The sequence below is a fragment of the Pempheris klunzingeri genome, chromosome 3, assembly GCF_042242105.1.
Source record: "Pempheris klunzingeri isolate RE-2024b chromosome 3, fPemKlu1.hap1, whole genome shotgun sequence".
Taxonomy (NCBI): domain Eukaryota; kingdom Metazoa; phylum Chordata; class Actinopteri; order Acropomatiformes; family Pempheridae; genus Pempheris; species Pempheris klunzingeri.
The window spans coordinates 17,293,382-17,310,601 of record NC_092014.1 but is presented as its reverse complement, the minus strand read 5'-3'; the positions used below and the strand labels follow the sequence as shown (position 1 = coordinate 17,310,601).

General features: G+C 39.4%; 1 protein-coding gene across 1 annotated transcript; it reads left to right on the top strand.

Moving 5' to 3' along the window:
* The first annotated feature begins 1,031 nt into the window (after nucleotides 1–1,031).
* LOC139199462 (uncharacterized) lies at nucleotides 1,032–5,661 on the top strand. The gene is made up of 4 exons (XM_070828538.1): nucleotides 1,032–1,127; nucleotides 1,271–1,355; nucleotides 1,634–1,972; nucleotides 3,353–5,661. Exons 2-4 carry the CDS (start codon nucleotides 1,292–1,294, stop codon nucleotides 3,727–3,729), a joined length of 780 nt encoding a protein of 259 aa, XP_070684639.1. The 5' UTR covers nucleotides 1,032–1,127; nucleotides 1,271–1,291; the 3' UTR covers nucleotides 3,730–5,661.
* Nucleotides 5,662–17,220: the final 11,559 nt, after the last annotated feature.

Genomic DNA, 17,220 nt, shown 5'->3' with positions numbered 1-17,220 from the left:
ACTCCTCTAGAGAATGAATGAAGAAGAAAAATAAGCAGCAAAACAAAGAAGGGCACAAACACAAATAATTAAAAATATCCATCTATTATCTATACCGCTTATCATTCAGGGTTGCAGGGGGGCTGGAGCCAATCCCAGCAGATGTTAAGTGCTCACACGCTCACACTCACACATACGGGCAATTTGGAGTCACCAACGAACCTAACCTGCATGTCTTTGGACTTTGGGAGGAAGCCAGAGAAAACCCAAGCATGCACGGGGTGAAACTCGACACAGAAAGACCTCAGGTTGTGACCTGGATCGAACCTTGAACCCTCTTGCTATGAGGCAATAACACTGATCATAATGACAGAAATAGAGCTATAAAATCAGTTATATGGGCTCAAAGTATAATACAATAAATAAAAAGTCAGCAGAGGTGGTATGGATGTTCTGTGTGATGGTCACAAACATGAATCGGTGTTTTATTACTACCTGCCTTCAGGTTACTTGGCTGCCACTTGTTTGTCTTCTGTTTTGTCTCGTCTGACTACTACTAACTACTTCCCATAAAATGACAAATTAATTTACAACAAGACACAACAAAGTCTTTAACTGAGTGATACTGACTCGTGGGAACATGATAGACAAGAGAATTTCCCCTGTGGCTATTGCCACTGAGCGATCATTGAGCAATATCAAACGCTCCAAATGACCTCATGGTAAAAAATCTATAGTAAAGTTGAGCCCAGTGAAATGAAGCAGCAGAGTACTGCTGCAACACATCAAAGACAGTCACACAAGTCCATACTTGTGGCAGCTTGAACTGGTTTATGAATAGGCTTTAACTCTCTGTCTGTTTCACTTTCTCTCTCATGCTCTCACACGCACACAAACACACCCACACACACACACACACACACACTGGCACAAAAACACCACACTCCCTTTCCCATTCCCTCATTGTTCAGGTTTCAACACACACCCTCCGGTGATAAGTCTTTCTCGTAATTCCTCATCATAATTCTGTAATCATTAACGTTGTGCACAGAGAAACTAGTCAGAAGGAAGATATATATGAACAAAACCACCAAAAGGGAACCATAAACGCTGGAAAGGAGCTGAGGAGAGGCACCAATCCATAAGCGGTCAGTTCGGCTTGAATATTAAACTTAAAAAACATGCTGCTTTTAAAGATATTAGGTGTAAATCAGCCTGCTAAGGTCAAGGTTTCAAGCTGCCTGCATAAAAACTGAGACTACTTTTAATGTGATTGCTCTCCATGTTACAGTTAAATGCAAAAGAGGTGATAATGGGGTTCACAGCACTACATATACTCATCTGGCTTTTAACTGCATTCACTCTTACAACATCAGGTATGTAAAACTATTTTAAACTATTTTAAAATCATTTGTTGAGTGGAAATATTTATTCATGGTAAAAAGCTGTCACAATTGAGTTAGACAAACAAATCTTCAAAATCATCTCGGCTATACAGAAGGAAAAAAAAAGTAGCTTTCCTTCAAAAGTAAGATCAGAAGATCTTTTAATGTGAGTTGTGATTGTGTTGATTATTACATCGCACGTGCTAGCTTTAAGAAAAAGCTTTTGTCGCCGTTAAATCTCAGTACAATATCTGGATCTTTGTCTACAGAGTTGCTGAAACTAAGTGTGAATCCCAAGATGACTGCAGAGTGTGGCAAACAGGTTACCCTAAACTGCGACGTGTCCTCATCTCGAGAACACCTATCAATCAAACATATGGAGTGGTCCCAAAACAAAACATCTTTATGTTTTGTGGACGTCAAAGGAAAAGTTATCAAACCCAACAGCCACGATCGAAGCGACTTTCATTGTGAGTACCAGCATGGACAGTTGTCCCTCGTCTTTCAAAGAGTGCAGCCACTGGAGTGCGGAAACTCAAAGCCCTACAGGTGCAAACTACAATCCAACCAGGGAGCTGCGCATGGTTATACAACAGTGGAGCTACAAGGTCAGAGTCCACGTTGGTTCTCATTTTAGACAAACACTGATTTTCGTAACATCATTTATAAAACAGCTGTCATGATTGTATAAGATACCAAAAGACTGGTCTGCTTATCTTTAGCTACTTTTTCTGAACTGCAGTGGTGGTATATGTATTTAGATTTTGCAGTAAAAGCTGTCCTGTGGAGTTTTCTTATAGAACAAACAAAAGCTATGTTTACATTCAGTGTTACACACCAGTACACAATGTGTGTATCCTTGAGATCTTCCTCATAATCATTGATTAAGTTATTTATTTAATTAATGATAAAGCCTGGTGGACCATCGGTGCACCAGAAATAATAATCCCATACTATGTGTATATGTAAATATACACTGCTGTGAACAGTCTGTGTAATGGCCACAGAAAAGCTGTTTTTTTTCTCCAAATCATTTATTGTTGGCATCTATGTTTACTAACTAGCAGCTGCCTTTGTTGGCATTGTTGTGTTTCTTGCCACATGTCCCACATGTCCGCCTCCTGTCAATCAGTAGAAAAGAGCGAAACCATTGGCAGGACTGCGCATAGCATCACTGGTGTGCACGTGCATGTATATTGTACAGGGAAACCCGTTTCTGCACTGTACACTTGACAATAAACGCTTTGAATCTTGAATCTTGAATATGATTGTCTTCGTGCACAAGACAGACAAAATGGAGACCAACTCATAAATATCTGCTCCATAGCACTTCTAATGGTCCAAAACTCCACAGGGAAGTAACAGTAGAACATTTCCACTCAGAGTTTTACATATGTAAAGTTATTAGTATTTTGTATAGTATTTTCACATACATTACACAGCTGTGTAGTAATTACTTAATACAATTTTTTAAATCACAGACCTGGTGACTTACTCAAAAATGAGGGGTATGCAAAAGTAGTTAATAAACAGATTTTGGTCTGCAGCTCTTTTGCAGAAAGAAAGTAGTTGAATAAGTTAATTAGAGGATCTCTCCCGATGAATTAAATAGCTCTATAGCTGCAAAGAAAAAACAAGTTATGCAGATATGTTGAGGAGGAACACCAGCAAAATGTATTTCTAATACCTTGGTAACCCAAAAGTTGTTCTTTTTAATGTGTTATGGCTAATCTATAAAACAATAAATGATAAGGAAGTTTGTTACAAGTTCAAAACTCTTAGTAAAGTAATGTACAATTCCAGTTGCAGTACAGTGTCAGTCTCTATCACTGCTCCCTTGTGACTTGAATAGACATGATTATAGAGAACAGTGAGGTATGGTGTCTTTCTGATGGTTTCACATGCTCAGGGAGAACACGTGAATGTTCTGTACATGAAGTCTATTATAGAGGATCATTTCAAACCACTTCTTATGGTTTTCCCCTCAGAGTGCTGTGGGACCGTTAATGGTGATCTGAAAGGTGATGGCCCCTCCTGCACTTTCAGCCATGTGTACCCGGACGGAGATGTGCACTGGTTTCATGGCTCCAAAAATCTCTCAGATGGATCTCTCCACCACACGACCAAACATGTGGACAAAGGGGGCTGGCTCACAATCCGTAGTCACCTGAGGGGGAAAAGTTCAGACGTGCCCTACAACTGTTCCCTGAGGAGCACCGCATCTGGCAGATACATTGAGAGCACTTTGGTTCACAATCCTGAAATCCTGAGCAGTATTAGAGCCACACAGAGTGGAGCTGGATCACAGGGAACTATGAGGATATTTTTGTGTATTTCAGTCTTACTTGCTGTCACACTGATATGATGGATTTGCCATAGAAAACCCCCATCATGGATTGTGATAAGATATCGGGGTGAAGTGATGATTCACATTTATTTGAAACAATGAGGTACTGAGATTTATCTGCGTTTTCAGTGGCAACAGCACTCCATGTTAAGCGAGTCATCTTGCATGGTCTAAAGGTTTGTTATTATTATTATTAGCTCTTGACTGAAGTGAACAAGAAAATTACAGCCTGTTGAAATGTTGATAATCATTACATCGTATAAAATACCTTTGTTTAGATAGAAGGCCACGGATGAGGGAGCAGAGCATATTGGTTCCATTACACTCTTTCAGAAAACAACAGACACATACACACAGACACGTACTCTCATAGAAATGTCCTTTCAGTGACTGGTTCAATTCAGCCTTGAGCTCTAAACCTTCTAGTCACAGATTATTTTTTGAGGAGTAGGCCGTGGATATATATTACTGAGAGACTGAGAGGAAAATATCTGTTGACAGGTGTGTCCACAGTATGGTTGTCTATGTGTGACCGCTGAGTGAATGCACACTTTCTGCAAGAGCGCCATGACATAAAATATGTCCATCTTGAGCAGAATACAGACCTCAAAGCATGGACTCCGGCGTGAATTCCCTTCAGGGACACAGACGCCTTTGTGTGCTAGACTTCAAATAGCTGGACACAGGAGCCCTCAGTCATGAACTGTGTGGTAGCTTTGTGGGTGGATGCTGCCCTCTGCTGGATTAGTTGTGATTCGTACGGCATATGGTCGCGTCCCCTGTTTCAGGGGAAGTGGATTGGACGTATGGAGGGCAAAATGGGTGAAGTTATCGAGTTGGTGTAAAATAATCCATTTCTTTTTTGTGCACGTATAGTGGTAGTCACACATATGGTTTACATACACTTGTAGAGAACATGTACGGTATATTTTGTTTCTTTTCATTGTAATCACTAGCAGTCAGTGTCCTCAGTGCAGCATTCCTCCTGTTTCATATCTTCAACTAGGCGTCTGTCTCTGTCTCTCTCCACTCAAGTCTCTGCAGGTCTAGCTTGAAGCGGGGGACAAACCCACATCTGAGGCTAAAACTCTTATAACTTTTAACTCTAACCTCAGCGCACCCACTGCTGACAGGACTTTAGAGAGCCTTTTCAAGTCAGTCTGACTCTCTGCTAATGTCACAACATCAGTGCCACACAGGGGCAGGCTGAGCTTTCGGGGACACGGTGCTGTAGCTGAGAGAGTAAATGAAAACAAGGTCAGCTTGACCATGACAAAGCGCAGGCGTTGTCTGGTGTTCACCCAGTGCTCTGAGGCCATTAAGTGTGTAATACAAGAGTGCACACACACACACCAGGCCAGATATGCTGAGAACTATTATGAAATATTTGGGTTGCTTATGAATAATGACAAAATGAGATATACTGTTGTTTGTCTTAACAATCACAGCGATGATGTTTGTTGATGATGTTATTACGTTAATGTAAACACTGCTGTTTTTAAGTTGTTATACTAGTCAAAATGTCTCTTTACTGTTGGATGCAGAACAGAGAAAGCTTGAATGAATCACTGTGAGCTGTTTTGATTATTTAAAACAAAAAAAAATCTGTCACTGACTTGTGATTTTGTTTTAACATTTTCTTAAGGAGGGGAAATCAGCTAAGGGCTCCTCAACCATGTCAGGATGAGCAGTCAGGAGCCAATTTTGTTTTGTCCTACTGTTTTTATATTTGGGATTTTCAAAAGGTTTTTTGTTCACATTGTTTACAAAAAATTGTAATAACTGCTGTAAGCTCAGAAGTGGGAACTTTTAAAAGACAAATAAAGAACATTTATTGGTCCTAGTTAATGCAGGTCATGATTTGATGACTTCCTCTTCTTGATCTACTGTGGCTTTGACTGTACCTCATTTGTACATCCTAAATGTAAATGAGGATTATGAAGATTAGGGGTCTTTCAGCTGTTCCATAAAGTCAAAACGAAGCCATACTTCTCTAGCTGAGCTTTAAAGTTCATTCTTGATTCTGTAAACAAAGGGAAATAAAACAGGCTAAATTCGAGTTCCATTTTGTAGCTGTTATTGAACTATTGGTGATATTCATTCACATGGAATTTACACAGTTATCATGGAATTACAGATGATTGAATACATTTTCTTTTGTGAACACTGTATTCTCATTTTGTTGGCTAAAATTTGAACATTTACATTACAACCGTGCAAACTCCATGTGCTGATGAAGCCCAAGTGACATGATTGAAAGCTCTACAACTCCAGCCACTGGATGGTCCTTCAGATGAGACCACGTATTCCAGTAAAAGAATATTTTCTTCTGCACATCAGGCCGTCTTGGTTGTCAGATATAATCAAAACAACAGCAACTGCATCGGTGTCTCTCTGTACTTGTAGGATGCACTTCTTACCACAAGAGAGAGCAAGTCACACACATGTGGACAAATACAGATTCCAGACTGCTTTTCATATTAACATGAGGCTGCAGGGTTCAAAGGGGCCATGTTACTGATGAGTGACCTCAGAGAACCTTAATGACAGGTGGTGTAAAACTGTTTCACACTGTTCAGTATGTTGCAATAAAGCATACTCCCTGACTAATTTGTCAGACATATTGACTTGTAACTAAATTTCTCATTGCCAAAATGTTTAATGTTTGGATTTTCTTTCTCTCCTTTTTACATAATTATGGGGCAAAAAAGTTCAGCTGGTCTTGTATCTGACCAGCAGGATGTTCTCAAAAAAACATGCCTCGTTTTCTTTAAATGGCCCTGCTGCCTTGTTACATAATTTCTCAATGTTTGAAGTTTGTCTCTCCTGCAAGCTCCTCATCTGGGCAAAGTACACAGTGGGGGGGTGCTCAGTCTATTCACTGAGACGTGTGTGTGTGAGAGCGCACAGGGGCTTCAGGTCAAGTTCCCATGGTAACTGAGAGGTGTCTCACTGTGTGCCCCTAGCTTCATCTGTGTGAGTGTGTGTGTGTGTGTGTGTGTGTGTGTGTGTGTGTGTGTGTGTCTGGCCAATTATCCCAGTGGGCTGTTATCTCTTCTCAGAGAGGTTTACATTATCACCCCGACAGCCTGGTGGTCATTGGTCAGGTGAACGGTCACAGATGGTTTTATCATACACAAGAGCAGAAGGAGGGGGGACGTGGAGAGATCAAAAGAGACAAGATAAGAAAGTGACTGACCTGACAAACAGCCAGCCAGGATGGACAAATGGCACAGAGAGGGAGAGAAGACAGCGGGATGGAGGAATGGAAAGAGAAGATAAAAGCCAGATTCTGTCAACAAACAGAGGAGATTTATGTGAAGCACTGATAGCCTGTTACCTAGCGTTACGGGAAATGGGAGTTTGCCTGACATTAATTACCCCGAGAGCTGATGTACACAAAGATCAGCGTTGTTGGTGACAGTTGTGGCACAGTTTCTGCGGACTTTCTTTTTTGTCTCAGCGCAGTTACATTTACTGTGCAACACTCCTCTAATAATTTCTAGACTTTTCACATTCTCCTCACGCACACTTCTTGCATATTTTATAAAAATGCGCCAGCGTGTTTTAAAAGCATAAGAGACACTGATATTTGTTCACAGCCTGCAGCACTGTATGTTTTTATTCGGTTCAGAATGAGAGCAAAGTCAGATCATTTCCAACGGTAAAAGCAGCAATACCACCCTACACAAGTTCCACTACACGCGAATGTATTCAAGATTGCATTTAAATCTTTACTTGAATAAAAAGCAGGAAAAGGTATTGGCAAAAAATTGCACTTAAAGAGTCTAAAGTAAATCATACTAATATTCCTGAATGCTGAAATAAGCAACTGACTAAGGTGATGATATATCAAAGTAAAAGCAGTAATAACACAACTATACCAATATTTAGCTGCAAGTAAAAGTCATTCAAATTTTACTTAAGTAAAAGTGTTGGAAACAAATTGTACTCAAAATATAGAAGGTAAATGTACTAATTATATGGAATGGCCTCTTTCAGTGTTATTACATTAAAGGATCATATTATTGATTCAAGTATTCTGCAGTATCTCAAAATTGTACAGTGCAGTAAATATACTTTAGTTATATTCCCTTACTGAGAGCAGCAACTTACTTTGACACACTACTTTGAACTGTTCAGTTTTTCGCAGTATATGCTTTTTGGTCATAACTACACACGAAGCAGCAGTAGCTCAAACACTATATAGTGTCTGCGTATCTCAGGCAACAGCGCAGGTGGTCAAATGAAACACTTCAGCCCTCTTCTGCACTGTGAACATAGTACATCAGATCAGAGAGAATCAGTGTAGACATTTCCATGGCTGCCAACACTGACTTAATTTCAACACTGTCTTGTTACTCTCCTAAGATTTTTTTTTTCACAAGGTTGAGTACAAAACTGATCCATTTTATGTACATTTAAGGTTCATCCAGACTTCTGAAAGACGCTTTATATAACAGCAGTTGCTTTATAGAGATCAATACATGAATAACCCAGTGGGAAGACTGAGCTGCGCCTGAGCGCCTTTCAGGTCTACACTGAGAGGAGACTGGGGCGTATAACTGAGGTTATAGTGGGATAAAATGAAGCGTTGAAAGGTATGAATGAGAATAAATGTCAGTATGCACTCTTTAAATATGTGCCGACGCTGATGCCCAAGTTATTCCCAGCAACCGGAGACCAGTAACAAAGACTGCTATGTGAGTCAAAGCTGAATTGCCTGTAGAAAGCCTCAGATACAACAGAGTCAAAGTCTTCTGGGTGGCATAAAAAAGATACCAACATATTACAGCTAATGCTGAGATGCAGAATGCTTGAATACACAATCTGTTCATTAAGTTTTACTTCCAGGTGTGACAGCTCAGATTAAATATGGGCTGCCAGTTTCTCCACTTTTTTGACAGACAAAACCGGAAAGTCATTGCACCGTGTTCTCATTTCATCTTTCTATAAGAGGTTCGTTTTTTTTATCCTCCTACACCAGTTCTGATCCCTCCAATGAAGATACAAATAAGGATGGCATATGGCACCTAAGTCATTCAGTGCCCAAGGCCCTGCACCCATATGTGACAGTAAAGATTCTTGTCCTTGCTCCATCCAGTAAGCTGTGTGGAAAACTATATGGTGAAAGAGGCCCCTTGACCGAAAGCTAGAATAAGGATGAGAATTTTTCCAACAGCACACAAGTGAATAATGACAGTAAAGATAATGGATATTGTAAGGCTCATCTACCTCATACATTTAACCTTTCAGGCTTTGTTCTCACAAGGACATTTCACTTCTAGCTGGTGCATTCATACAGCTCACAGATAACCGCCTGGCATGTTTGTTTAGTTGTATGTGTGTGTGTGTGTGTGTGTGTGTGGGTGCTTGTGTGTCGTAAAGGGAATATTTCTTGTAACTGCATGCACTCCTAGCCTTGGTTGCCCTGGGAGACCATGCAGAGTTATAATCCTCACCTGTCAAAACAAGCCTCCATTAACATAATGCTTCTCACAAATTCCAACTCCAACTCCTTCGTATACATCTGAGCACACTTGCAACATATGGTAGATTTAGGATATGTGACAATTTTACTCTATAATAACAAGACAAAAATGGAACCTCATATTTTAAAGATTTCATCCCCCTGCAGGATCAACCCATCACAGAGCCCAGGGACAGAAAAATTACATTTTTGTGGCTTTGTTTTAATAAGTAAAAATACAAACAATCACTGAATATCCTTTTCAATAAGTTACCTTAACTGAATGAGACTTAATATTAGATTTTATTGAGATGTAATGAAAGTGATGTTTGTTCATTTGATTATTTATTGTATAAATTGGCACCAAATTAATGTAATTTATAAAATATCTCAGACTCTGAGTCATAAAACCTGGATTTCAGGTAAAAGGCCCTTTTCATTTTTGCTGATATTGTGCTTCAGTGGTGAATATTCCCAAACAGATTTACAGCCAATAAAATTACCAAAATCCAGCTGGTAGAATGGGCCCCATGGCAGATGCAAGTCTGTAATGCAGCCCTGCTTGTATTGGACAGTTAAACAGTTATTTCTCAGGGTGGCCATTTTGACTTGTCACAACTGGAAAAGCACTAGTTTAATCAATAGCATTAATGATTTATCATTCCATTTAGGTCTGTGTCCCAGTTAGAACTTACCTATTGTGTTGTCATAGTATTAACTTTTTGCATTTAGTGCACAAAAACAAAAGCAGAAAAAAAAAACTAAGCAAAAACTATACTTGTGCTGACAGAACATGTTACACTATTTGCACCGACAGACATCAGATTGTGACTGAAATGCCATTGTCAGTTACTGTGAACTTCACAAACCTAAAAAGCAAACAGTTTTTTAAAGACATAATACTGGAGCTTTCTGTTCCTGTTTTAGAGCTACCTGCAGTTGTTTTGCACCTGTGTGTACTTCTTTTTTCTCTTGTAAATTAAGTGCACCCTAAAAAAAAGCTGTGTTTAGCATGATTACTAACTTTTTTGAGTATACTGTGGTGCACTTTATGTATTGTGATTGGAATGTGATCAAATTGGCTCGCATCATGATCGGATCTAAGCCAGGTGTCAAGAGATGCATGCACCAAAACGACATTCTAATCTATTGAAAGAAATGAAGCCAGTCTCTCCCCCACAAAAAGTGCTTAGCTTGTGGCATTGACCCTTTTTACCTGGGATGTGCCAAGTCCTGCTCAACTAATTTGCATTTTGAGATATGATCACAATGTGGGTACAATGGAGAGAACAAGGACGTTTATTAGCGTACATGCAAATGCTTGTGGAGCAGATGCCATTATCCCGATAACGTATCCAGATACAGATTACATCTTAATGCCAGGTGTAAATGGGTGCCAAAGAGAGATGTCGATTAAGCTCAGTCTGGACACACCCACACAAAATAAGTGAAGGCACCTACAGTATGTGGGTGTACCTTGCTGTGCAGGGCTTTTCATCTTGCCACTTGACCAATGTGAGCACACTACAGACTTAAAACCTGCTTAGAATTAGGAGTATGGACAGCAGCTGCATTATGGATTTTGGACACAGTTCAGGCTCTGCATGCCGGCTGAACTACTTTAGTTGGAGGCATCTTTAATGTCATTAGTTGCTGTGCTTTAATGCCTATTTTGATTATGTTCTCATACCACGTCAGAATTTACCTCCTGCTGTGCCTCAAATCTAAAGCTGCCCAAAAGAAGTTAGATCACATGAAAGTGAGCAGTGAGTCGTCATACCACAGAATTAACAGGGCCACTGAGCCAAAAATACACTGAATGAGCGCCTTCCTGTGGTATAGTCATAGCTCTTTTTGTACAATTACAACCGAATCTCAGAGCATAAAAATCTTTTCGTCACATTCAAGTTTAATCAGACTAATTAGCTTTAGAGCTTCCAGTATGCCAGGATGTGATTTGACATTTTTGTTGTAGGTATTTTGGAAATGGAGAGCCGAGCTGAGTGATTGTGAAGAAATGGCTTCTCAAGCTTGTCTGTTATATTTCATTGGATTAATAAGAAATAATAGTTTATGGTGAGTTTTCCTGATTTAACACATCAGCAGTTCTCAGCTTCACACAACTATCAGACTGCAAGATACAACCATATACCTCCACTCAAAAGTATGCTTTTGTTACTTCAGTTGGATGCGTGACCACCATTGTGCAGAGTGATGAGCAGAGCAGGCTTTGAATATTGTCATTTTAGGGGCAAGACCTTCTGGCCTTCACTGTCAAAAAAACTTTTTAGAGCACAAAGAAACAAACATGTGATAGTGTAACCTTTTGTTGACTCCTCCCTCCTCCCTATGTGGACTTTGCTGCTGTACAATAATGTCAACTTACTTTCTTCTTACAATCGCTGCTACAGGGCTTTATCACTTGAATGTACACACACTGTTTTAGGAGTCAGCTCCTTTCAAGTCAAAAGCGCTTTTAAGATTTATTTCCCTCCAGTTTAGGTGGTATGGCACTCACACACAGACCCATTGTGCGATATGTGTTAGCCAGTCATATGGTGTATCAAGATAACCTTGCTAACAGCTAAGTGCACATCTCAAGCAGTTAGATTATATTCCACCACAATACGGATGCACAAAATGGACTCTCCTATTTCCCCTGATGAAGAGGTGTCTGTGCATTTAAATCACACCAATAGCTTGTTAATACTTTTGATTTTACAATGTTTGTAGCTCGGATAGAAATATGACCTTCTTACCTACTACCCACTGGGTTATACCTTCTATACCGTCTTAGTGATGCTGTTTGAAGTCTTTTTGAATGATGGTGAGTGGCCTTGAGTGAGCACTCTTTTCAATTAAGGCCCACTGTCAAGAGGACTAACCATTGTCCAGTTAGTCTTTGAGAGAGGGTAGGATTGACTCCTTGTTTGGAAAGTATTGATTTCTGTTGCAGCCTTGTTTATATAATTGCATCCTGAAAGAAGACAAGCAGAAGAACAGAAGGGAAGCTGCATGCATGGCAGTGAGTACAAGGCCAGGCACAGAGAACACAAGTGTTTGCATGGGCTCCGTGATCCTCTGTTCCACTGGGGCTCTTACATTATCAAAGGAATACTGGTTCGGTATTTTGATCAAAGTCCAAATAAAGGGGCAATATTGAGACTAGGACTGTCTGGATATTGTTATGCCCGTCATATTTCATTAGTGCATGGAAACCAGTTATTTACCAGTTTTGTACTGTACCAGTATTGGTATTTCAGGGATCCCATTTATGAAATGCGCCTAGCTTATTGAACCATTCTGAGTAATACCGAATCAATACTTCATCTATCGTTCTGTGTAATTGCATCTAAACATACGAAATCAAGCTAACAAACGGTGAGTGTCTTACCATGTACTGATAACAGCTCCAAGTTTGAGGAGGTGGACTGTAAGCCAGCCTGAAATCAAGCCCCTTTGATTCATATATAGATCAATAAAGCTTTGTCTACCGTACTTATTACATAACACACCATCTCTGGAGGATTGCAATCTCCTCCAGGTCTTGCATCAATGGGCTGTTGATTAGCTTATGTCCAAAAGTCATCTGTTCTTTCTCCACATGTATTACCTACACATTTATCTTACTTTTCAGCTCTGAGAAGATAGGGAAGAATTCTTGGTAATTTGCGCTCATTCTCGGTGTTCTCACTGCCCACCATCCTTTCTCTGCATGAACGGAGCGTCCTCTATGCACTAGATGGAAGACTGGTGTTTGATTGACATGGTCAAACCCTACTCTGCATCTCCACTTATTGCAGTAAAAGCTTGAAAGCTTGGGAGGCACATCTGTCTGGTCCATATTAATAAGGAGATTGCAGAATCCATGAGTGCTCCATCTGAGTGCTGAATACTTGTGTTTTCCAAGTACAAAAAAATGACTTTGAAGTGACCGAGGGCGTAGGAGGAAGAAGAGGTGGAGTTATTTGGTGACTCTGTCTAAAGTGGTTCCCAATTATGGTGATAAAGGGACTATTGGAGAATCCTCTTTGAAGAGTAACCTTAAACCTTAAATGGAGGTGGTTGGCTCTTCAAAGGGGATCATCCTCCTAAGATGACAGAGCCAATTTAAAGGCTATTCTGAAATGATGCTATATTTCACAGTATAGCAAAAACGTATGCTTCTTACCGTGATCAAACTTTAATTTTCACTTTCCATCTGCTAGATGACTCATTTTAAGTGCACAAGTTCAAAGTATGTAGTATGGTATTGTATAGTATGGGAAAGGGATTTATAAAACTCAGGGGGAGGAAGTGTGACTTTTTCCATCTCATCTCAGTTTTTACTTTCCTCATAATCACCTCTTGTTCTGACATATTTTTTGCTCTATCAAGTATATCCTCTTGGTAATTAGTTCTTGTGGTGCCATCTGATCATTTAATTTCTGTAAATGAAAACCTCCAAATTGGTGAAACATAAGCTTTATGAAACAACAGAAATCAAATGACATCCAGGCTGATCTTTCAAAGATGATATTCAATTTCACAGCGTTAACACCTGTAGTAAAATGACACTTATTCATATGTTGAATCATCCTTATTAACACTGATTAAACTGCTAACATTGGACATTCTCTGACACAACCGGTAAATTACACTCTATCAAAAGGAGAGGCGTTAAAAAAAAAAACACATGACAGACAGTGTATTGCATTTAGTAACAGGAGCAGCAGGTGACATTAAAGCCATGAAAGAAGAAGAAACTAGCATTAGAGGAATTGATTTTTTCAGTATTTGGGATCAATTATTTCTAATCTCTCTAAAGATAAGGACTTATTGGACAGGAATTGATTTCTGACTCCTGGCAGTGACCTTTTTTAAGACATCAACTTAGAAATATTAAACATGTGATACAAACACTCAAAGAAATACTGTATGTGTATGTATCTTCAATACACATGATTTCTCTTGAATGAATTCAAGTGAAATGTTTCCTCACTTCTAGAATTCTCACACTACAGACGAGGAGGCCAGAAAATGTGCTGATTAAATGTTGATTGCAAAAATACTGCAGGTGGTTGTACATATAACATATCACACATCACACATTCAGAAAAGTCATCTTTGGTCCGTGTGAAATAAACACACACTTGGTGTTCTGGACAAGTCAACAGAAAAAACATCTGATGCAAAAGACACCAGGGGAAAGGCCAAAGACAGCAGGCCAGACAAAATGTTCTTTGTAAACACATACGCCAAGCAAACACACGGAGTGCATGCATGCACTCGCGCATGGCACGTGCAAGTCGACGGGCAGACAGACACACACTAAAGTGCACACGGGCACAGACAAAACACAGTCATATGTATGAAAAACATATCTAACAAGGATGCTATGTTTCTATTGACATTGCTCTAGCAGAAGGAAATGTGTATTTGTGAACTCTTTGCATGATCAGCAAACACAGTCTAATTCCACTCATTCATCCCATTTCATCGTATTTGCAGACAAATGTTAGCATTGTTCTGTGTATCAAGGATACACAGACACACAGACACACATACACACAGACACACAGACACACCAGACAAATACATGCATGAATTACACAAATTATAAACCTCTCATTACTTTTATTTCTGCATAGATATGGCGCACGCACACACACACACACACACACACACACACACACACACACACACACACACACACACACACACACACACACACACTCACTCACACTCACAAGCGCCTATCTACTAGACTAAGTACTGATTTGTGGTTGTCAGCTGTTTAACCCTTTATCGGGCGAGGGACCATATTTAGTAACTTAAGTGGGAGTTCAAAATGCTGCCCCTTGCCCCACCATGAGGCAGTAGAACTACGAGACTTCTCCAAGCCAATCAGCGACAATCAGGCTACATGACAGGCCGGCAAGAAACCATATGTGGTAACTTCATTGACCTTCATTTTCACTATAACATTAAACATTTTTTTGAAAAACATCTTGTAATGACCACCAGTAACGGTCTAGGGTTGAAATTTTGAATTTCTAAGTATTTCAGTGAGTGCCCTAGAAAGGGTTAAAGCACCAAATCTGCGACCACATATCTTTATACAACATGTTGTTTTTAAGATAAATCACCACATGTAACTAAATAGGTCATTGAGCAGAGTGATGCATCTGGATTGCATTCACACGCTGTGACAGTTCATGAGTCACAGCTTCATATTTGACATCCATACGCAGAAAGAACATGACACATGCCAAACTGTATTTGAGGAAAATGTATATGGTATTGCCATATGATAATCAGTTTTTCTTGGGGTTGTGGCAATTCTGTGTAGCATTGCAGTATTGTGTGAATATGTGTGTGCAAAAAGAGAGACCAAAACTGTGGACACAACACAAAAACAAATGATTTTACAAAGAAATATGTGCACACTTTATAGGCAAGATTAGCTGCAGATGGAAGATGACAGTCAGAGCTCACTCACAGCTCTATGTAATGGGAGAGACTGAACTTGAACTTCTCCAATAGAGTTATTCAAGTTTTGTTTTTTTTCTTTCATTCTAGTTTATCTTTTTTAATTTTTCAATTCCGTTCATTCTCACTTGGGTTTTCTCAGTTTAACTGTTTAAAAATGTTCAGTTTTAGTTTAGTTTTGATCAGTTTCATTATTAGTTTTAGGTTTTTTATTATAACATGAGGGGTATTTGTAAGGGGCAAGACATAAGAAGTTCAGGATTGGTATTGTACCTCCTTGTGCTGTTGTGTTGACAGTTTTTAACAAATTGACAAAGAATTAAAAAAAAAACAGTAACAGTAACAGTAATACTAAGCTAAAAGTAAAAGTCCAACAAAAATCACTCAAACATTATGCACAAAAAAGACAGATATGGATAAAGATATATCAGGAATCACTCTTTAGCATACAAGCCAGTAACATTAGTAAAGGAAGAAAAATTACATCATCTTTCATCACAAAGCCTGACTGATTTTTGATTAAACTGGTCCAACTGTCACCACTGACCACCTAACTGTACTTTAGAAAAAACAGAAGACGTTCCCACCAGACAGCTAATGTTTGTTGCAGCTCAGAGTCAGCAGTTTGGTTTGTAGACTTATGACTTTTATTTTCACTGATTATAGAGAATTTCTGCTCTATGCAAAAGCAGTTTAAAGTAAAATGGTTATTTGCAAAGCACAAACACATTCACTGTCTACATAGAATGACGCCCATCAACACAACTACTACATGCACAAATGGGGTAATTTCTGGAGACCATGTGCCATAGAAAACACTTTTCACACTTACATCATTCATTTGCAGGGTAATTCTGGCCTTGAATTGATATGCAGTACCATATACTGTAAGATTTTATTTTTTGATAGTAGTTTAAAATTGCAATTTGTAAGATTTAGCTCCAAAAAAATAAGGGGCAGCGTTTCATCTTCTGCTCCCACACTATTTCTCCCCTAATGAAATTTGCAAAAATGTATTGCAACTAAAGTTCATTCACAAGGTTCATTCACTTGAAGCCTCCTCATGCTACACACATATAGAACATAAATAGAGATAATTAAAGTTAGATATCTCTGCATACAGTACATCCTGGACATAATGTCTTTATGTCAGTAAACAAAGAGTATAGGAAAGCAAAAAGCCATCCTCTGATTTGAAAATAGATGCAGATTCTTTGCTCTGTGAATTAAACATCAGACATGGCTGCATAAATAGGTACAGGTACAGAGGGAAAAAAACCCAATGTCAGTATAACCCCTCTGAACAACACAAACACAGCAAAGGTAAGGTAAATGCTCAGCTGGAGGCTGTGCAGCAGCAGGGTAAATGACGATGAAGAACATCTAAGGAGGTCGATCTAGGTTATTCTGACCTCTCTCCAACGACAAATTTCTGAGACGCGATCAATCAGGCTTACTTCTTTTTGCAGAGGCCCTGCAGAGCTTTCCAGATGGATTAAGACCTCAAACTAAAGGTCATCATCTCACGCACATGTATGGAGGCACACACGGAGAAACACACAAAACCC